Genomic DNA, 23,025 nt, shown 5'->3' on the forward strand with positions numbered 1-23,025 from the left:
TGGAAGGGGGTGAATTTCGGATATTCCTACCTCGCCACCTTAAACTGGAACTGTGAAATCAGTATCTTGAAGAGGTATCTGCACTCCCATGTTGATTACATTATTCACAATAGGCAAGGTATGGAATCAACCTCAATGTCCCCAGTAGATAAATGAATAAAGAAAATGCGCGCATATGCACAGACACAGTGGAATATTATTAGGCCTTTAAAAATAAGGAAATCCTGTCATTTGCAACAACATGGATAAACCTGGAATACATTATGCTAAATAAGCCAGGCAAAGAAAGACAAACACTGCATGATCTCACTTATATGCAGAATCTAAAAAATGTCGCATTCATAGAAGCAGAATACAGTGGTGGTTACCAGAGGCTGGGGGGGAGGGGTGAAATATGGAGATTTTGGTAAAAGGGTACAAAGTTGCAGTTATGTAGGATGAATAAGTCTAGAAGTGTGATGTACAGCATGATGACTATAGTTAATACTGTATTGAATACTGGAAATTTGCTAAAAGAATATATTTCAGGTCCTCTAATTCCCCTCCCCCTCAAAAAAATGGTAACTTTGTGAGATATGTTAAGTAGCTTTACTGTAGTAATCGTTTCACTATTTATATCAAATTATCTCTTTGTACACCTTAAATGCATACAATTTTTATTTAAAATATTAAAGAAGAAAAAATTTAAATAAAATTAGAAGATTTTAAAAAGTAAAAAGAAACAAAATTAATTTTAAATATACATTTTATTTAACCCACTATATCTAAAATGTTATTTCAACATGTGGTCAGTATAAAAATACTGATGTTTTACTCTTCTCTTTCATCCTGTCTTCAAAATCTGTTGTGTATTTGCACTTAAGATACCTTCAATTGTACTAGCATGTGGCTGATGGCTACTGCAGTGTGGCTAGTGGCTCCCATGTTGGACTATGCGCATTTGAATAACAGGAGCTCCAGAAAAACAGAATGAATAAGGGGAAAGAGAGGCAGGAAAGAAATAAAACACTTTTTAAGAAAATTTTCAAGAACTTAAAGAATACTAGTTTCCAAATTGAGCAGGCTGTTAGAAAGACCAGCAAAATAGATGAATTAGACCCAGACCAAGTACTTCATAATGATATTTCAAAACACCAGGGACTCAGAAACCTCTATAGGCTTCAAAGAATATAAAAAATAAACAGTTTATAAAGGATCAGATATCAACATGACTTTATACTTCTCAACAATAACAGAGCTAGAAGGCAATGGATCATTGCCTTTAAAATCCTGAAGGACAGGCACCACCAAGCTGTAATTCTATTAACTAGCCAAACTACTAACCAAGTTAGTGGGTAGATAAAAGGTATTTTCAACTATCCAAGATCTCAAAGAATTTAACTGCCATTCTACTGAAGGATGTATTACACTAAACAAGGCAGTAAACCAAGAACGATGGAAATGTGAGATACAACAAACATGAGAAAGGTGAAAGGAATCCCTAGGATGAAACTGTTAACCAGGCCTAGAGAACAACTAGTCCAGATCAGAGTAGGTCAGAAGGAACTAAGAAAGACATCATCAAGAAAATCCAATTGATACAATACCTGATGGGAGTGATTATGGATGTAGAAAACTGGCAGAGATTTTGGGGTTGAATTAGTAATACATACACAGAAAACTAAGCAAATAAAAGATAACCAGGAAGCTATAAATTCTGAATGTTGAGTATTTATATTAGGAGGTTAGGAAGGGCATGTAGGTAAAGTGGAATGAGGGGTAAAAGAACTAAAACCTCATCTTTCATAATGTGAAATTAATGCACGGTTTTTAAAATGAATGTAAGAAAGGAGCAATAATTTTATCTGAAAATAGGGAAATAAAAACCAAAATAATCAGATGTTGACAGTGGTTGGTTCTGGGGAAGGGAAAATAAAGGGAAGAATGGGTCTCTCATTTTTTTCTTACAAATTTTATAAAACTATGTCTTTCTAAGTCTAAAATATACATATATGTAACTTTTATTTAAAAAGAAACATGGGTACTAGTAAATCTGAGTGAATAAAGGATCTTTACCAGGCCATTGCTAATGAGTGTCCTTATTTCCTAGCATTGAGTATTGGTTCCGCTGCATGGATGTGGATGGGGATGGCGTACTCTCCATGTACGAGCTGGAGTACTTCTACGAGGAGCAATGTGAACGGATGGAAGCCATGGGCATTGAGCCTTTGCCATTCCATGATTTGCTGTGCCAGATGCTTGACCTGGTGAAGCCAGCCAGTGATGGTAAGATTGAGTAAAGGGCCATTTTCACTATTTACCTGTATAACAGAGTGGGGCACATAATCCTGATTGTCCTAAGTTGTTTAACTTTACACAGTCTTCCACATAGGCTTCCCAAATACAGAAGTATTTAAGTTTCTCCTTCACTGTTAGTGTAGCACTAACAATTGATAGCAAATCCTGTTTAAGAAATGGGATTTTTCCATAGAAACAGAAAGTAATTAGTAATTGCTGGGTTTTGGGGTAATGGGTAAAGGGAGATGGGGATGGTACATTGTTTCCTTTCGGGGTGAAAAAAAATATTAAGGAAATTGATAATGGTAATGGTTGCACAACATTGTGAATGTACTCAAAGCCACTGAATTGTACACTTTAAAATGGGAGATTTTATGTTATGTGAATTTTACCTCAAAAAAAGCAATGGGATTTTTATAATAAAATATACGTATACTTTTCAACTTCAGTAGAAGTTTTTTCACTTGCCAAAACAGCTCTTGGAATTCACCAGCTTTGTTTTCATGTAGGCAAAATAACTCTACGAGATCTGAAGAGATGCAGAATGGCTCACATCTTTTATGACACTTTCTTTAATCTGGAAAAATACTTAGACCATGAACAGAGAGATCCCTTTGCAATCCAGAAGGTACCAGTATAGTTTTAACTTCTATTTGAGGGCTGCAATATCAGGGGCTGTGTGCTACAGATTTTTAAAAAAAAAGGTCTTTTTCGGCAGGAATCTCAGTATTTAAAGAGAGAACATTTAAAACATTTCATCACATACTGGAAAGAGAGAATAAAGGATTTATCATTGAGTGAATTGTATGGCCTGTGTACTTACATATACATTAGAAGCTAGTTACAAAACATGTTTTTGAAAAAAAAATTGTACTAACTTTTAAAGAAATTTATCAGTAGGCACATCTGTATTAGAAAGTATATTGGGCTTGATTTAATTTGCACCATTCATTTCTGGGAGGCATGGTAAATATCTTTCTCCATCATAATGTAAACTAGAACCTCTCCAAAACAACCTTCAGATAATCTAACACTTTCTTAAGTGTTAATGATTGCTGTGCATGACTATCAGTTGGAAGTCATTTTACACCTGAATAGAGATGAGCATCTTTCCCTACAGACAAAAGCTGAGGACCCTCAGGAAACCCTAGACATGTTATCCATCTTCAAAAACAAACACACTAACAAAAAGCAGAATATCACCACTTCACCTTCTATGGTTACCTGTTTAAAAAGTAAAAGTTATGTTGATAGAAAAGGACCGTTTCAGTTGAGTCACACAGGAGTACAACCACAGGAAACTTTTACAGTCTTTTTCTTCCACATGTTGCATAACTGTTTGACCTAAATAGTAGTAAGAACACAAAGATCACCTTTTAAAAACAAATATTCTGCACCTGATCTTGGGGCATTATCACTAACCTAAAGTCACTATTATATTTCATTGAACTTAAGATGTCCCATTATTTTATATATCTTTAAGCAAGAAAAAACAATGCCAATTGTTAAGTCTAAGACGCATGCCAATTTCAGATATTAAAAGGGTGGGGTTGGGATTCTTACAATGGATTAAGTATAGTAATTAACAAATTATATGATCAGTTTTAGGTACTTGTATTCTTGTAGCCATAAGTAACTTTACATTCTAGAGTAGTGCTAACTCATTTTTATTATGGAAAAACATCATTTTAGCTGGAACATATAATCCAAGATGCTACCCATAATGTAGAAGGAAAAGAAAATGTATGGCCTTTTCCCCCTCATTTCTTTTATTTGTGTTACAAATTTTATTTTAAATTTATACCTTTAAATTTTACTTTTCTTTATAAGAGGTGGTAATTGTCAATGTTTGTTCGGATATGCAAAGAACATTATTAGTTAGAAAGTGCTCAATAAATTCCAGGCACTATGTTGAAGAGACACTGATTACATAGAGATGAAAAAGACTCAGTATATAAAGAATGGGTTATAGAGATGAAAAAGACAGAAGAGCAAACGGTGGCAACCAAGCATACGAGGTCTGACAATTAAGTTTGCGAACTCATCCTAGAAAAAGTACTACCTAACTCATTGCTGAATATCACTATGGTCACCTTCCAAGTACTCTTTTTTTTTGGAACTCTTTCTGGAATGGCCATCAGAGCTGTCATCGTATTACCCTTGATATCCTGAATGTCATCAAAATGTCTTCCTTTTAATATTTCCTTTATCTTCAGGTAAAGAAAGAAGTCACTGGGGGCCAGATCAGGTGAGTAGGGAGGGTGTTCCAATATAGTTATTTGTTTACTGGCTAAAAACTCCCTCATAGGCAGTGCCGTGTGAGCTGGTGCATTGTCGTGATGCAAGAGCCACGAATTGTTGGCGAAAAGTTCTGGTCTTTTTCGTCTAACTTTTTTACACAGCCTTTTCAGCACTTCTAAATAGTAAACTTGGTTAACTGTTTGTCCAGTTGGTACAAATTCATAATGAATAATCCCTCTGATATCAAAAAAGGTTAGCAGCATCGTTTTGACTCTTGATTTGGACTGATGGAACTTTTTTGGTCGTGGAGAATTGGCTGACTTCCATTGTGCACTTTGACGGTTTGTTTCAGGGTCATATTGGTACACCCATGTTTCTTGACCAGTGATAACACGGCCCAAAACATTGTCTTGCCTTTCCAAAAGGTCTTAGCAAACTTCGACTCTCCTTTGCTTTTGTTCATTGGTGAGCTCCTTCAGGACCATTTTTGAACACAGCTTTCTCATGCCAAGATTTTCAGTTAAGATTTTCCTGTTTCTCTATCAATGTTTACTTGGTCTGCTATGCTTCTCACAGTTGGCTGATGATTTTGACTCATAATTCACTGAAATTTTGCAATGTTTTCATCAATTCTGCTCATTACTAGCCGCCCTGACCTCTCTTCATCAAGTGACACATTCTCTCCCCTCAGGAAAACATTTAATCCATTTGTACACTGCTGTTTTCTTCATGGCGTTATCCCCATAAACTTGAACTAATAGGTCCCTGATTTCACTTCCACTCTTGCTAAGTTTAACAAGAAATTGAATGTTTATTCGTTGTTCTAGTTCAAGCTCAGACATTCTCACGATGGCACATAAAAACAAACATGCAACAACAATAATGAACACCACTCAGCAAGACCCCGCCACACATCGACACAAACACAGCTGTGAGACACTGATATACCCAGGTTATGAAACCTTACCGAGCTGTTTGTACAGTGCTGCCAAGGTAAGTCCACAGTGGCAAGTTCACGAACTTAATTGTCAGACCTCGTATACAGTATAGCGAAGGAAATTATTTCAGGAAGAAGGGCTGTTTTCAGGAATATAGCAGATGACTTGGTGTCTGAACTGGCTTTTAACGAAGCAGTAAAAATTTGCCAGAGGGAAGGATGGTACATTTCAGGCAGACATGCAACCACAAGTCACTCCAGATAGCTGCTGGACAAAGTGCCAGAGGCGAAGGGACTAGAGAAAGGTCTCTGATTAAAAGGTTAAAGACTGCAGCTACTGAACAGTTCGTTGTAATTTCACGATTGGAAGAGCAGAAAATCACTTCAGGAGTGTTATTTTAGCACCTCTTTCAACATGTTGAAACGAAACATTTTTCAGATAGGTTTTTTCAGTGATAAATAATGTTTGTGATGACCTAGCTCCAATTCTTAATCTTTGATTATTTTTGTTTCCTGTGGCTATATTCCTTCCTTCCAATCCTCAGGATGTTGAGAATGACGTGCCTGAGCCCTCCGACTGGGACAGGTTTGCTGCTGAAGAGTATGAGACTCTTGTAGCAGAGGAATCGGCGCAAGCACAGTTCCAGGAAGGGTGAGTGAATCTTCTTGTGTTTTACAGAACTTTTTTAGCAGGGGTAACCATATCAAGAATATTAAAAACACCTTTAAAATAAAGCTAGTAATCCTTGCCTATTTTTGCCATTTTTGAATATCATAAAAATGAGTGATTTTAAACAACTTTAGTTGAGTATTTCCCCCAGCAGCCTTCTCTTCCCTTCTTAACTAATTTCCTAAAAAGTCTTCTCATGTCCCATTTCCTTTAATAGAGTTGTACCTTTCAACAGAAACTAAGGTCATTGTGCATTCATACTCCTTTATTAGTGATGTAAGTAAACTCTACAAATATAGGAGAAGCCTAAACGAACTGAAGCTCTTTTAAATAATAAAGATGGTCATGTTTAAAACAAACCTTTATCATATTTCGTTTTCTGCATTCAACCCTGAACAGGAAGTAACTTCTACAAAAACTATAATAGTGCAAAATTCCATAAAAGGACCATGGTAAGAAATTAAATTATCTAAGGCTTTCACTGCTTAGAACATTTTAGTAACTTAATAATTTGTTGACTCTTTCCATCATCTTCCATTGACTCCTTTCCTAGTTCCTCTATTTCTTAGTCATTGTTTCTTTAAGGCTCTCAGTTAATACTTATTATTAATGTAATGCATTTTCCAATAGACAGTACAGTCATATGATTTAATATTCAAAGAAATAAAATAGTAAAAAAGTTTACTACTACCCAGTTCTCTCCAGAAGCAATCACTGTTATCATTTTCTTGTGTACCTTTCCAAAGACACACTATTTCTCCTCTTCACCCCTCACACGTTTTCACACACACACTCTCTCATATATGTGTATGTGTCTATACAGAGATATATATACACATATATACACATATATATGTGTATATATATAAAAGCAAATACACATATACATTATTTGTTTTCTCTTACACCCATGGTAGCATACTATATTTGTTTTTTCATAGCTTGCTTTTTCCAAATTTTATAAAGTTTCTGTTAATATAAGATGAATGAACTCTAGAGATGTGCTGTACAACATAGTTACATATAGTTACAAATATGGTATTGTACACTTTAAAATTTGTTAAGAGGATAGATCTTGTGTTTCTACCAAAAAAGGAACACAGGGAAAATTTTGGAAGTGATGGATATGCTTAGTACCTTGGTTGTGATAATGACATCACAGGTAAATACATATGTCCAAACTGATCAAGAGTTATTTATTAAACATGTATAATTTTTGTATATCAAGTAAACTTCAGTGAAGCTAAAAACAGTAACAGCAAAGATGGGAAGAACAGTATGGTGCACCAAACATTTGTATTTTATGATCACTGAAGTATAAATGAGGCTACACAAATATTTTGGGGGGTTTGAGTATGTAAGGAATAAATTAATAAAAGGATAACTGAAGCTTGTGGGGGAAAAAAAAACAATAAATTGAAGATTATTCCATAGATGTATCTAACAAATGTTCTAAGTTTTTACAGCTGCATAATATTCCAATGTGTAATTATACCATTATTTTACAGTCTGCTGTTCATGGACTGTATATTTCACTATTAGAAATATAATGTTTGGAATGAATAATTTTATAACATGTTATTTTATACACATGTAGGATAAATTTCTAGAAATGTAGCCAACAGGTAATAGCCTGCTTACAAAGACATAGGAAGATTTTAGAAAAACCAACAAAAAGTGATGCAGACACTCAAAATTAGCAACAGTGGTGAGCCATTTCCATTCTTACGTCTAAAAGGACAAGGAGATGAAACCATGACTAGAACCCAAAGATACCGTGCTTCCCCGAAAATAATAAGACCTAGCAGGACAATCAGCTCTAATGCATATTTTGGAGCAGAAATTAACATAAGACCCGGTCTTATATTTTATAGACTATAATTACTATAGTCTTATAGTAATATAAGACTTTAGTAATATAGTAATATAGTAAGTATAATAAAGACTATCGTAAAAGTCTTTATTAAGCCTTTATCTAATTATACCATAGTATAATAAAATCTATAGTAATAGTCTTTATATTACTAAATATATATACTAAAACTTTATATTACTAAATATATTTAGTAATATAGTAAGTATAATAAAGACTATAGTAATATAGACTTTAAAATAAGACCGGGTCTTATAGTAAAATAAGACAGTCTTATATTAATTTTTGCTCCGAAAGATGCATTAGAGCTGATTGTATGGCTAGGTCTTATTTTTGGGGAAACACATTATTAGCTATATGGAGAAGATCACCTGACAGGACTTGTGACCCTCTGTATTGGGATTTAGCCAATGTATGGCAACCCAAGTAATAGATAGCTGCTAGAATAAACACCTAATTTTGTTCTCCTCATATCCTTCAGTATCCTGCTAGCACTTCCCATTGGCTTCCTACCAGAAACCAGATGACAAGGGAGTCCACTGATGTGGTCCATTTATGTCAGCCTCCTGGGACACAGAGATAGGGGGATAGTAGATCTAGAAGGATAAATATAAAATATTCATCTCAGCAGAAGATGTTAAGTAGTCCTCCATAGAGACTGTATCATCTTTCACCTGTACCATTAAGTCTTAAATATATATTTTTTTAGAGTACTGAAGAAGCCATCACCAAACCACTTTCTTTAATATGGAGACTTCCTTAATGTGCTTAGCCACAAAACTGGGGCCTCATTTTTATGTCAATGACCTGAAAACCCTTAAAATCATTCATTGTTCATTGGTTATCCTGAGCTTGACCGTATCCTCTATATCCAAAGGAAAGACAAACAAGTGAATTCACAAGCCTGATTTAAAATTTTTGGCATTGAGCTTTCTTAGTAGGAATTAGGGCAAATTTACTGATCTTATGAAGCAACATCACTATTGTTAAGAACATCTATGAATGTCTGTAATAGTGAAAAGTTTGAGGCAATCTAAATATCTAATAAAAAGATTAATAAGTATCTAATAGGAAGATATATATACACAGTGCAATCCCATGGCACCATTGAAAATCATTTGTGTTGGGGTAGCCGGTTAGCTCAGTTGGTTAGAGTGTGGTGCTGATAACACCAAGGTTGCCGGTTTGATCCCTGCATGGGCCACTGTGAACTGCACCCTCCTTAAAAAAAAAAAATTAAAAAAAAATCATTTTGTCAATATATATTTCTTGACATCACAAAATAAAAACAGGGACATGGAAGAAAGCTTTCACAGATCAAGTAAAATGGAATAGGAAAGAACAAAAGTGGGCAGCCGGTTGGGTCAGTTGTTAGAGCACAGTGCTCATGACACCAAGGTCGCTGGTTCGATTCCCACATGGATCAGTGAGAAACATTATGGGCTTGAGCTTGGAGCTGAGCCGCCGGTGGGCAGCCAGTTTGCTCAGTGGTTGGAGCGCAGTGCTCATAGCACCAAGGTTGCCGGTTCGATTCCCACGTGGACCAGTGAGCTGCGCCCTCCACAACTAGATTGAAAACAACGACTTGACCTGGAGCTGAGCTGCGCCCTCCACAACTAGATTGAAAAGAAAAGAAAAGAAAAGAACAGAAGTAAATTTCAGGAAGAAAATTAGGTATACATAAAGAAAACAAAAGGGATCTAACTTATATGTATTAGATAGAACGTATGGAATAGAAAGAGAAATTCAAAGGTAATAGAAAACCTTTTAAATAAAAGAAGACCTTAATAGGAAAGCTCAGAAGTCACACCACATCCAGGAAATACTGATAAAGATTGACCCCAGATATGTGTGGTGAATTTACCAGAATTCAAAGAAAAATAAAAGTTTATTTGGGGGGCGGCGGAATTCCATTTTTTTAAAATGCAAGTCACCAAACAAGGGGTGAAAATCAGTCTTGCCTCAGACACCTCAGGTACTCAGATAGTCAGTAAAAATTAATACTAGCACACCATAAAACACTATTTACAACTTTCTCAAAGAAATTCTATACTCAAAAACTTTATACTAACCCAAAGTGACATTCAAGCGTGAAAACATAAATGGATATTTTCAAATATGTAAGAATTGGAGGGAATACAGCACTCAAGAACTCTTTTTTTGAAAGGACATAATCATAAAACCAAGAGACAAACCAAAATAAAGAGCCTGGAAATGGAGCAGCCATGGTGGAAAAGAAATAATAGTGTGTCCTCAGCATCAAAGCAGAACAAGAAGATTCCTTTCTTGGTTCCCTTAAATTTACAAGTCAGACAACTATAACTCAACAAAGGAGCCCTTGCTCAATGCACACAGATGCTTAAAAGATCCACACATTGGTACATCTGAAGGTGGGTATATCCAAACGAGTAGGGGAAGCAGGAAGAGGAGAAAGACAGAGATGGTGACCACAGATGCCACCCGCAGATGCAATTCGGCACCCACCACGTCTCCAAAGAGCACAGTAGCAATGGAGAAGTCAAGCTGCAGCCCTCACACTAGGGCCTAGAGTATAACAGGCAGAAGCAGTGTTCCTCTGAGAAAAGACATCTCTCTTCCCCCTTCCCCATCATGGCAGAGGTGGCTGGGAAGCCTTAAACACTACATTGGTGTTAACAGCCACTGCTGACGGGGTGTTGGAGCTGAGAAATCATGAACTTACCTCCTTTGTCCCATCCTTCCCAACAAAGCCCAGTAAAGCAGTGGCGATACCTCCAAAAACAGTGAGGCCAGCGACCACTAGTAAAAAGGAAGTAGCACTAAAAGCTCACAAAACCGGTTCTTTACCACCTGCTACATTTTCCCACCACAATGCCTATAACCCAGGCGAACCAGTCACGGGACACCCACCATCCCAGGGGGTACGTGGCCTTTTCCTTAACTGAAGCAAAGAGAAAACAAAAACTTGCTCTATAACACCATATATACTGGGGGGGGAAAGTACCCTTTCAACTTGCTGAATTGTTTAGAGCTCACTACCTCAAACGCGCAGTCAGAGAAACAATCCATTAAATACTATGAACAACCCAGATAACATGGGAACACAGAAAGAAAATGAAAAGTCTCCAGAAACCAAACTCAAACTTATGGAAGACTGTCACTTAAATGACAGAGTTTAAGACTGCAGTTGTAAAGAAGCTTAGTGAGATACAAGAGAACTCAGAAAGGCAGTTCAGTGACCTCGGGGATAAAAATAATGAACAAAACAAGTACTTTACGAAAGAGATTGAAACTATAAAAAAGAACCAAACAGAAATTCTGGAGCTTAGGAACAAAAAACGAGATGAGGAATGTGTTAGAAAGCACTGGCAACTGAGCAGACCATATGGAAGAGAGAATTATCAAGCTTGAAGACAGAAACTTAGAAAAGATCCAGGAGGAAGCGTTTTAAAAAATAGAAGTATACGAGAACTATCCGACTCCATTAGAAAGAGCAACATACAGATAATGGGTATACCAAAAGGAGAAAAGAGGGGAGAAGGGAAAAGAGAGCCTACTCAAAGAAATAATTGAAGAGAATATCCCAAGACTATGGAAATAACTGGACTTTATAACAGAGGAAACTAACAGAACACCTACTTATATCAACACTAAAAGACCTTCACCAAGACACATTTTATTCACACTGTCAAAAATTAATAACAAGGAAAGAATTTTCAAGGCAGCCAAAGGAAATCCTATTAGATTATCATCAGATTTTTCAGTAGAGACATTACAATCCAGGAGAGAGTGGAAAGAAATATTAAAAATATTGAAAGGAACTATCAGTCAAGGATAACATATCCAGCAGTACTCCTTTAGATATGAAGAAGAAATAAAGACTTCCCCAGACAAACGAAAGCTGAGAGAATCTACCTACCATCTCAAGACCTGCTTTACAAGAAACGTTGAAAGGAGCTCTTCAACTGGAAAGAAAAAGACAAAAGTATACATAACTTTGAGTAAGATGAGTAACAGAAGTAGGAAGTGGCAACTCAGGGTAATATATATGCTATGAATCGTTACTAGAATGGAGACTACAGATGCTGGTAAATTTATATGTATCTAACAATGACTAGAGTTAAAGTATGTCTTAAAAATTTAAAGTCAATCACTGAAAGAATAAAAATAAAATGGAAAACTTTCTAATCGTTTTTAGAAAAAGACAATTGATTATTAATACTGGGGGGGAAATGAGTAAAAAAAAAAAACTCAGTCTACTAAAGGTAACTGTTAATCAGCTTTCTTTTGGTGACTAGAGACCAAATTATTGGCATAATTTGGCATAAGCAAAAATTAATAATAAATAATTAGCAAAATGGAAATTACTGGCTTATAGAACTGAAAAACCCAGGAATATTACTGACTTTAGAGACTCAGACTTTATCTCTTTCATATCTTAGATAATGCTTTTCTTTCCTTCTTTCACTTTTCAAATATTTCATAAATGCTGACAAGAAAATCACCTAATAACTTCAAGTTCAAATAAAAGAAAATTCCTTTCCCACAAGTTCCAACAAAAGCTCAGAATTTGTATCCCTTTGGCTGGAATTGGCTTGGTTTGGGTCCAATCCCCGAACCAACTCCTGAAGGAGTTAGGCCTAGAAATAATCTTGGACAGGAGTCAAGTCCATCCAAACCATATGTTTTCCCAAGGAAAATTGGGAAAATTAGAGAATATGGCCAGAAAAAAAGGGAATGCTTTACCAATAAAGGAAAAACAGATGTGCACTATAGTAAAGAATAGACAAAAAGATAAAGACAGTACAAAATAAATAGCCAGAATACATCCAGATATAGTATCAATTACAAAACTCAGATTGGATTTAAAACATCCGACTGTATACTACTATTTAGGTTTGTACCTAACATAGAAGTAACAGTCAAATGAATTAAGTAACCAGAGGAAATCAGGTACGGATGGCAATGTTAACGAGACAATGTTAACGAGACAAATAGAATTCAAAACTTTAAAAAAGACCTACATATCAAGGGACGGCCAGATTGCTCAGTGGTTAGAATGCGGTGCTCATAACACCAACGTCATTGGTTCGATTCCCACTTGGGCCAGTGAGCTGCGCCCTCCACAACTAGATTGAAAACAGCTTGACTTGGAGCTGAGCTGAGCTCCCCACAACTGGATTGAAAAACAACTTGACATCCTAGAAAAACACAGTCCCCCAACATTCCTTAATTTAAAAAAATATATATGTACACAACTAGATTGAAAACGACTTGACTTGGAGCTGAGCTGAGCTCCCCACAACTGGATTGAAAAACAACTTGACATCCTAGAAAAACACAGTCCCCCAACATTCCTCAATTTAAAAAAATATATATGTATATTGCTATGCCTATCAATATTTCAACAGTTGTCCATGATAATAAGTTATGAACTTTATGCAATATACAAAACAAATCTGATAAAAATACAGGGGAAATTGACAAAGCTGTAGTCAGCAAATCAAATGGGTTAAAAATAATATAGAGAACTAGTATAAGCAAAAAATAAAAATAAACAAATACAGAACTAGTAAGCTGTCAGAGGTATTCAAATATATACTTGGTATCCAAAAAGTATACATGAAGCCACCACAAAAGTGCCTATGTATTAAAACATGAAGGAAATTCTAACAATTTTTTAAATTACTAGTATACAGGCTACAATTGTTATTTAAAATTTAACCTGAAATTAACAGCAGCAACAACAAACAATAAAATGCACATATCTGGAAAGTTAAAATGTTTTAAAATGTTAAATATTTTTCAAAATAACTGTTAAGCTAATGAAGAACTCAAAATACAAACTACAATCTTTTTAGAACCAGGCAATGAAAGCATTATATTTATTAAAATCTACAGGATATGAATAAGGGGAAATTTGTAACCTGTATATTGAAATAAATGAATTAGGCTATCTTTCATAGATGCTTTATGAAAAAGGATGGCAAAATAGACCCAAATAAAGTACATATAAGGAAGAAGTTGAGGCAATTTTATTTAAGCAAAACTCTATTTATACACACACACACACACACACACACACACACACACACACACATACACACAGAATCAAAGCATACTATGTGCCAAAGCACTATTCTAAATATTTTAATTCATTGGGTGCTCACAAAAACCCTATTTTGTAGATGCTGTTCCCATTTTACAGATAGGAAAACTGAACCACAGAAGATTAATTTGTCAAATCTACCAATATATAAAAAAAATAAGTGGGCTTTACCCCAAGATTGCAACAGTGGTTCAGCTTTACAAAATCTGTCCTTAACAGATTAAAGGAGAAGAAAAACATAAAATATAAACTGATTCTTTGAAAGCATATAAAATTTAATATATTTTCTGGTTTGGGAAAAAAATCTTAAAACTAAGCAAACGTGAGGAGAGCTTGTCCTTAACAGTTAAAGAGTATTAATCCCATACCCCAGAAATAACCAGTTAAAAGTATAATAGGGAAAAAAATCCCATTTTTAATATTTAAAAAAAAAAAGTGACTTGAAAAATATATATGAAGAATATATAAAATTTCATCGAAAGATATAAAGATCATTAGCCATGTTAAAATTAATTTATTAATTTGATATAATCCCCCTAAAATATGTTGTGGAACTTGATAAGCTAATTGTAAAACTTACATGAAACAATAAATACACAAGAATAGTAGTGAGTTTTGAAAGGAAACAAAGGAATGGTGGGGCACAGGGAAGTGTACTATTAAAAAGCCATAGCAGGGGGCCGGCCCTGTGGCTCAGGCGTTTAGAGCTCCATGCTCCTAACTCCGAAGGCTGCCGGTTTGATTCCCACATGGGCCAGTGGGCTCTCAACAAGGTTGCCAGTTCAATTCCTCGAGTCCCGCAAGGGACGGTGGGCAGTGCCCCCTGCAACTAAGATTGAACATGGCACCTTGAGTTGAGCTGCCTCCTGGATGGCTCAGTTGGTTGGAGCGCGGGCTCTCAACCACAAGGTTGCTGGTTCGACTCCCATAAGGGATAGTGGGCTGCGCCCCCTGCAACTAGAAAACGGCAACTGGACCTGGAGCTGAGCTGCGCCCTCCGCAACTAAGACTGAAAGGACAACAACTTGAAGCTGAACGGCACCCTCCACAACTAAGATCGAAAGGACAACAACTTGACTTGGGGAAAAAAAAAAAGTCCTGGAAGTACACACTGTTCGCCTTCCCCAATAAAATCTTTAAAAAAAAAAAAAAAAAAAAAAAGCCATAGCAATTTAACCTAGTATAGTATATATGCCTAAACAGAAAATTTATGCATAGCAATGTAGTATATCATAAAGATGTGTCTTAAATGTGTCAAAACCAACTAGTCAGTAAAATGTTGGCTGTCTGGTGGGGTGAAAAAAGTGCATATTAAACTAATGGGTGCATGCAAGTAGACTTTAAAAGCATAGAAGTAGTGGGAGAAAGTTATAAGAAAATTATTTATAAATTTGAGAATATTTAAAAAGGAACAAATTTTGTATCACAGTCAAAAGGCAGGCAAACTGGGTTGCATCAGCTGAACAATAGTTTTTTTTATAAATCAGTTTCTTCAAAATCAATAGTAAGAACATGAATAGGACCAATTCTAAATGGTAAAAAAAAAAAAAAAATTTCACCCAGGAAATAAACATGGATATTCCTATTTCACCAACAGTTAAAATGTAATAGATATAACTATTTTAACTGTATATACCTAACAAAACCCCAAAATACATGAAATAAAAATTGCCAGACATTTCAACAATGATAGTTGGGACAATCAGTAAGGATACAGAAGACTTGAACAACACGAAGTATTTGATCTAATCAGTATATACAGAACACAACTACAAAATAACAGGCAAATATAGATGTTTTTCATGTATGCATGGAACTTCTCTGGGATAGACCATGTTAGGTGAATAAAACCAGATTCAATAAACTCAAATGGATTACAGTGATATAAAGTATGTTGGACCATAATAGAAATAAATTAGAAATCAGTAACAGAAATCTGGGAACCCCCAAATATTTGGGAATTAAGTATCATACTCCTAAAGACATGTAGGTCGAAGAAGCCACAGGGAAATTTAAAATTAGCTCAAAATGAATGAAAATATTAAAATGTATGTGGTGCATTTAAAGTAGTGCTAAGAGGGATAGTCATGGCACAGGAAGGCCCTAACATCAATAATATAAGCTTCCACCTTAAGAAGCTGGGAAAAAGAGCAAACCAGATCCCAAATGAATAGAAAGAAGGAAATAACAAAGATCAGAGTAAAAATCCATGAAAACAGAAAATCGGAAACAATATGAAAGAATTGGTGCAATCAGCCCTCCATATCCGTGGTTCGTGGAATCTGCAGGCGTGAAACCTGGAGACATGGAGGACTGACTGCATGTTTGTTGGAAAAAAATCCACTTATAAGTGGACCTATGCAGTTAAAACTCATGTTTAACTCATGTTCAAGGGTTAACAGTAATGACAAAAGTAAATCAGTGGTTATCTGGGAAGAGGGGACAATGATTATAAAGGGACATGAGGAAACTGCTGGGGGTTGGATATTTTCATGATCTTGATGGTCGATGCTTTTACAAGTGCATATGAAAGTCAAAACTTATTAATTGTATACTTTAAATATGAGCAATTTATTGTATGTCAATTATACCTCAATAAATAAAAGGAAAAGACTATTAATATATGCAACAACATGGATAAATCTCTTAAAAATATCACTTTATGGGATACAAAAGACTACATATCATATGATTCCATTTATATGAAATTTCTAGAAAAGGCAAAAAGAGCCAGAAAGTAGATACGTGGTTGCCAAGTTCCAGGATTGAGTGGAAAGTGAGTGCAAACAGGAACAAGGGAGAAGAGCAGATGGAGATGAAAGTGTTCTAAAATTGGATTGTGATGATGGTTGCACAATTTAAAAAATTTATTAAAACACACCCATTGAACACTTAAAATCAGTGAACTCTATGGTACGTAAATTAAACTTAACTAAAACTTTTTTAAAACATGAGAGCCAAAAATGTTTAGCTTATTAAATTGGCAGCAATTTTTTAAAAGATAATTTTTTAAAGGAAATATTAATTCAATAAATATTTGCATTCATAATGTATACTAAGCATTATTGGATATTGGTGAACACAGACAGGATCCCTGCCTTAGCAGGAAACAGACAGATGCAATTAAAATAAAGCGGTCGTAACTGTTCTCGCAGAGGAAGCACACTGCAGTAAACACTTCACTCTAGGCTCACTGTGCAGTAAGGCAAGCACTTTCACACATTGCTGGGAGAAGCAAATTGGCCTAAATTCCCTGGAAAGTAATTTGACAATAGGATGTAACAACAGCCTGAATTTTATACCCTTTGACTACCAATTCTAATTCTGGGGATCCACTGTAATCAGAAATTTGGCTAGAATTGTTCAAACAATTGGCATTGGTCACAGGTAATTCTAAAATAAAAAAACACAAAGCAACACAAATGTACAACAGAATGGTTAAATAAGTCATGGTATCTATGTCATATTATGCAGATATTTAGATTTTATGCTTACGCAAAAACATGGAGAAAACAGGTTTACAAAATCATTTGTGATGTAATCTCAATATTAAAAGTGTGTTTATATGTATACACAAGCTAAAAGGCTCCATAATATTAACAGTGGTTAACTCTGGGCTGTGGGATTGCATATAATTTGGTTTTTAATATTGTTCTATAATTTATAAGGTTGATCTAATGAACATATATTACTTTAATAAACAGGAAAAAAGTTATTCGTTATTTGTTTACATAGGTAATATAAACAAATATCCACCACTCAGTCTTATCATTTAGTATATCCTTCTAGACATTTCTATGCAAATAGATAATTTGTTTTACAAAAATGGATTTTATGCTACATATATATTCTACTTTATCCATCCTGCTTTAAAGGAGGGATAGAGATAGCAGGCCTAAACACTTGGAAGCTTATTAGTCTAAAAAGAAGAGAGACTAATGGCAGCTTAAGAGAATAAATAATTGGCACAAGCAAAAGTGTTTCTAGTTGTAGTGCTCAGAGCAGGAACCAGTGTGCAAAGAGGGGAGAGAGGGGCAGCAAAGGGATGCAGACAGAAGTTCAGGTGAGGGGTCACAAGAGGAAATGTAGAGACCAGCTGTAGTGAAATTCTACCAGTGTATATGAGAGGCTTCTGCTGGACACCTCTCTTCTCATGTTGTGGGAGATAAGATAAGGCCTACATGTGGGTGATGAGGTCCCGAGGGGAGAGAAGCCTTATACAATAGCCACAGCCTGTAGAATGAGCACTAGAATGTCAACAAAGGAAAAGAAAGGCCTGTTTATAGTTGTTAATAGCTGACTGACATGGTTCAAAAGCAAAGCCAGACCCAGAATCCCAAGGCTACACCACTTATGGCTTCAACTTAAGATGAATTACAAGTAAATCAGGGTGAGTCTGACTGTCAAACACAAAATTACCAGACTCAAATGTTAGCGAGAGAAGAAGAATGGTGGCAGCATGGAAAGAGCAGAGGCTTAGGAGCCAGACAGATCTGCTTCTACCCACCACTCACCAGCTGGGCAGGTTATCTGACTCCTGAGGCTCAGTTTCAGGAGACAGCAGCAACAACCTTCCAAGGAGGTTGTGAGACTCTAAGATAATATATATAAACACCTGGCATATAGTAGATACCTGATAAATAGTAGCTATTACTACTATTACTATCCCGTGTATGGAAAGAGATGTAATATAACACCATGGTTACAAACACAGAATTTGGAGTTAGACAAACCTAACAAATTCAAATCCTTGCTCTCAGTCACTAGCTGTACAATCCCAGGCACCCAAGCTTCAGCATCCCTTATACTACGGTGAGGATCCCACCTGCCACCCCGAACTGTTTTAAGGATTAAATAGTATGTTTATATTACGCCTTTATGGAATCAGTAAACAATGGCTGTTACAACTTCTATTCTTGGCCACACTACATAACCTCTCAACTAGAATTTAGTCAGCTATAGCATTAGGGTTCCACTGCCTACCTTATTCCCCTCATTCCCAGGGCACAGAACATGGCAGAGTTGGCATAGTAAATATCTGTTGCATGAACAGCAGAACTGTACTGAGACATAGAGATAAATGTATATAATATGTCTAGTAGTGTTTAGCATGTAAGTGCTGGGAAAAAATGGAGCTACCCTGTTTCCCCGAAAATAAGATCTAGCTGGACCATCAGCTCTAATGCGTCTTTTGGAGCAAAAATTAATATAAGACCCGGTCTTATTTTACTGTAAGACCCAGTATAACATATGACATGCTATATGATATGATATATATAATACCAGGTCTTATATTAATTTTTGCTCCAAAAGACGCATTAGAGCTGATGGTCCGGCTAGGTCTTATTTTCGGGGAAACACAGTATTTGTCTTTCCATCAGAACATGGGCTCCTCCAAGGCGAAGAACCTTGTTTTATTCATTTTGTAATCCCAGCACCTGGCAGACTGTTAGGATGTAGGAGATCCTCAGCAGATGCTTACTGAGTGGCACCAAAGTCAGCAGTAATCTAGAATCCACCCCTACTCCAAGGATAACTGCAGGAGTCCCGATGACTTGACCCTCCAAAAGCAACATGACATTCTCCATCTGCTGTACCATCTAACAACAGTCATAGGTAGCCTTTGTGTCACGTGCCTGTACTTCTGATTCAAGGTTATGCCTTCAGTAACAGTAACAGCGCCACATTTCAGTGAGGTGAAAGAAGGCCACAGAGCTCCATAGGTATGAGGCTGCAAACACTGTGATGGTCACCTCTAACACAGGATCGCAGCATACGCAGCTTTTGTATAAAGTAGGTCAGTGGTCACATGGGAAACAGAAGGACAGGGTACCAGTTACATAAACTTATTCAACTAAACATATCACCTATATGAAGATAACAGGTTATGACACCAAACTTACTTATAATTAACATTCTTATGGTTGTTGTAATAGACTAAAAGCTCCACAAAAATCATGGAAAGCAGGATAAAAGGTCCTCCATGTTACTATCTTAAGAAACAGATCTGCAATAATCAGAACCAGCTTTTTTGCTAATTTGACAAATACTTGATTACTTCAGATTTTCAGTTGAGTCTTTTACATTATCTTGAAAATACTTTCTTACAGGATATTCTGGTATTTCACCAACAGTTTTACCTTTGATTAACCTAGATTAAATGCAATTCTTTTTATTCCGAGTCTTTATCTGATTAGTAGAGAAATATGTTTGCTGCAGAAAAAAACTGGAAAAATATAGAGATTAAAATTACCCTTGGTTCAGTCATCCAGAGATAATCATTATTTACACTTTCGTATACTTCTTTTTGACACTATTACTAGTGTTTTCATAAACATGACTTTCAGTGCTTCAGAGTGTTCTCTTAAGCAGTAACTCATCCATTTCCCTATTATTGGACATTTAGTGTAGAAGAACTGTTTTCTACTTACTGAATATTTTGAAAAGTGGCTTTTTCCTTTATATTAAATATAAGTTTTTGTGAATTACTCTTTATAAAAGTTCTGCATTTACTTCCATTGGCACAGGAAAATAAAGCACTGTAGGCAAAGGCGGCCAGCCAGAAACCCACCAGAGCAATCCTCCAGGAATCTAGCTAGTGAGAGTCAAGTCTGGAGCAGGGCTTGTGTGGAGCCTGACTGTCCCCAGTGAAGTGGGAGAATATAGCAGAGGAGCAGGGAGGATGGGGTGGGAAGAGGTGGGGGAGATACAACGTGTGTGTATTAGGGCACGGGAAGAGAAAGAGGAAGAATGGCAGGAATTAATATTCTAAAGCATGAGTTATAATATTACAACTAGAAAGTTCTGTCACTTTTTTTATAGTTCTGAGACTCAGAAAACAGCCCTTATGTGGACCTGAAGTTAGTATGTTTTCATTTTCTCTGCATTCAACAAAAATCAAAGCCCAATTTTAATTTAATATTCACTGGTACCTACTCTATGCCAGGCACTGTGGTTGGTAATAAAAATCAGTGAAACCCTTCCTTCCCGTCAAGTTCATAATTAGAATACATTTAACCTAAAAGTTCATACAATCTACATCCAAAATAAAAAATTAACAACTGATGGCTCAAGACCCTGGGGAACTGCAAGAGATCCTCAGCCATCAAAAAAAAAAAAAAAAAAAGGCATGATAGACTCCAAATTAGATAACTTAACATTTCATTGTATGCTTATAGCCACCATGTCTTAGATTTCCTGAGACAAGCCATGAATCAAATATTCTATCATTTTGCCCTGTAAATAATCAGAATCCCAAAATTAGAATTGAAGTACAACTCCCAGACAATACCCCAAAACTACGTAGTACAAATCCTTTGTCCGACCCCGTATGTGTCAGTCATTATTTCTGTTCATTCCAGGTGTTATACTTCCACCCTAGGAATCTGCATAACCAGCCTTAATACTTTTGCCCAGAAAATTGCTCATCTGAAAAGGAAAACTCAGGGAAACAGATTTCTAAATCATATTGCTAGCAAAAATATATGAACTGTTATTTTCCCTTATGCCAACAAATTCTGTTAATACTAAGTTAAAGAATTTGTTCTGTTTGATACCTAGGATTTCTAGTGAACTGAGTTCTGCTTTAATCCTTTAACCCCTGTACTCATTCAAAAATGGCCAATTAAATTAACAGAATACCTCATAAAATTATCTTCATTTGAGCCTAGAGGAATCCTAGTGACCTACAAATGAACCTGGAAAAGGTCAGTTAGAGGAAATCAGTTAACACTCTCCCTCAAAAATTCCTGGAGAGCAGGATAAAGATTAAGGCTCCTATAGTTCTGACCCTGGTGACTAAAAAATGACTTCTGCACCCTCACCTGACTCCAGCCTTCCCCAACAACTTGACACATCATTTCACAAGAGCATTAGGACATCATTTTTCATTCAGCAATTCATTTTGAGCCCCTAGTGCCTGGCACTATATACTATAGCCCAGGGAAATTGGTGAGTTACAAAATAAGACACTTTACAGTCCAGTGGGGAAGAGACATTTATTTGTATAATTATGAGGGAAACAAATAGGTAAGCCAATAATAGAGAGAGGCTTGCAACTTAGGGTGCTGGGGGAAGAATTTCCTGAAGAGGTGATGAGAATCTCGAGGTTAAGAAGGAAACAGTTATGCAAAAAGCAGGGAGCAAAAATGTCCTAGGCAGAGCCAAAAACATTCAATGGCTGAGGCAGGAAGCAGTGTGTTCAGGACAGGACACATTTTAAAAGGCCAATGTTGCTTGGCTATAGTGAGCAACCAAGGGAAATATGGCTGGAAAGATTAACGGGCCAGATCATCCAGGCCCTGGGGAAGCTATTGAAAAAGAGTTGAAGTAATGTAATCCCACTTATTTTGATGATTACTCTGCTAGATTGGTAGAAATACAGCAGAAGCAGGGAAACAAATAAGGAAGCCATTATAGACATTTAAATAAGAGATGGTGGTAGCTCAGGCACTGGGAATCAGGAACCTTTTAAATGACATCTCAGATTAAAAAATGAGCACAAGTTAACCGAAGGGGGAAGGGCACTGCAGGCCACTGGAAACCATGTACAGTGGCATTAGGTCTCAAGACCATTCTGACACAGTAAATAGCCTGCCGTTTCCCCAAAAATAAGACATACCCAGACCATCAGCTCTAACGCGTCTTTTGGAGTAAAAACTAATATAAGACCCAGTATATTATATATTATATAAGACCCGGTCTTATATTAAAAATAAGACCAGCTCTTATATTAATTTTTGCTCCAAAAGACGCAGTAGAGCTGATGGTCCGGTTAGGTCTTATTTTCGGGGAAACACGGTAGTATGGCAGTAGCAAAGGGTATGCAACAAGAGTGAAGGCCAGAAGACCAGTTGTTAGAAAACTATTGCAGTAATCCAAGCAAGAAAATATGGTGCATGAACTAAATCAGTGGTATTGGAGAGAAAAAGGCAGGACTG

The 23,025-nt window shown here is 36.2% G+C and overlaps 1 protein-coding gene across 3 annotated transcripts in view; it reads left to right on the forward strand.

Annotated features, from left to right (window-relative positions):
• Positions 1-23,025, forward strand: part of PPP2R3A (protein phosphatase 2 regulatory subunit B''alpha) — a 121,623-nt gene that overhangs the window by 93,621 nt on the left and 4,977 nt on the right. For all 3 annotated transcript variants that reach the window (XM_074312883.2, XM_074312885.2, XM_019748005.3), the window contains 3 exons: positions 2,090-2,265; positions 2,787-2,905; positions 6,001-6,107. In XM_074312883.2, coding sequence (XP_074168984.1) covers positions 2,090-2,265; positions 2,787-2,905; positions 6,001-6,107 — 402 coding nt within the window. The remainder of the gene's footprint in view (positions 1-2,089; positions 2,266-2,786; positions 2,906-6,000; positions 6,108-23,025) is intronic.

Source organism: Rhinolophus sinicus, chromosome 5, assembly GCF_057876585.1.
Source record: "Rhinolophus sinicus isolate RSI-liver-muscle chromosome 5, RSI-T2T, whole genome shotgun sequence".
In the NCBI taxonomy this organism is placed as follows: domain Eukaryota; kingdom Metazoa; phylum Chordata; class Mammalia; order Chiroptera; family Rhinolophidae; genus Rhinolophus; species Rhinolophus sinicus.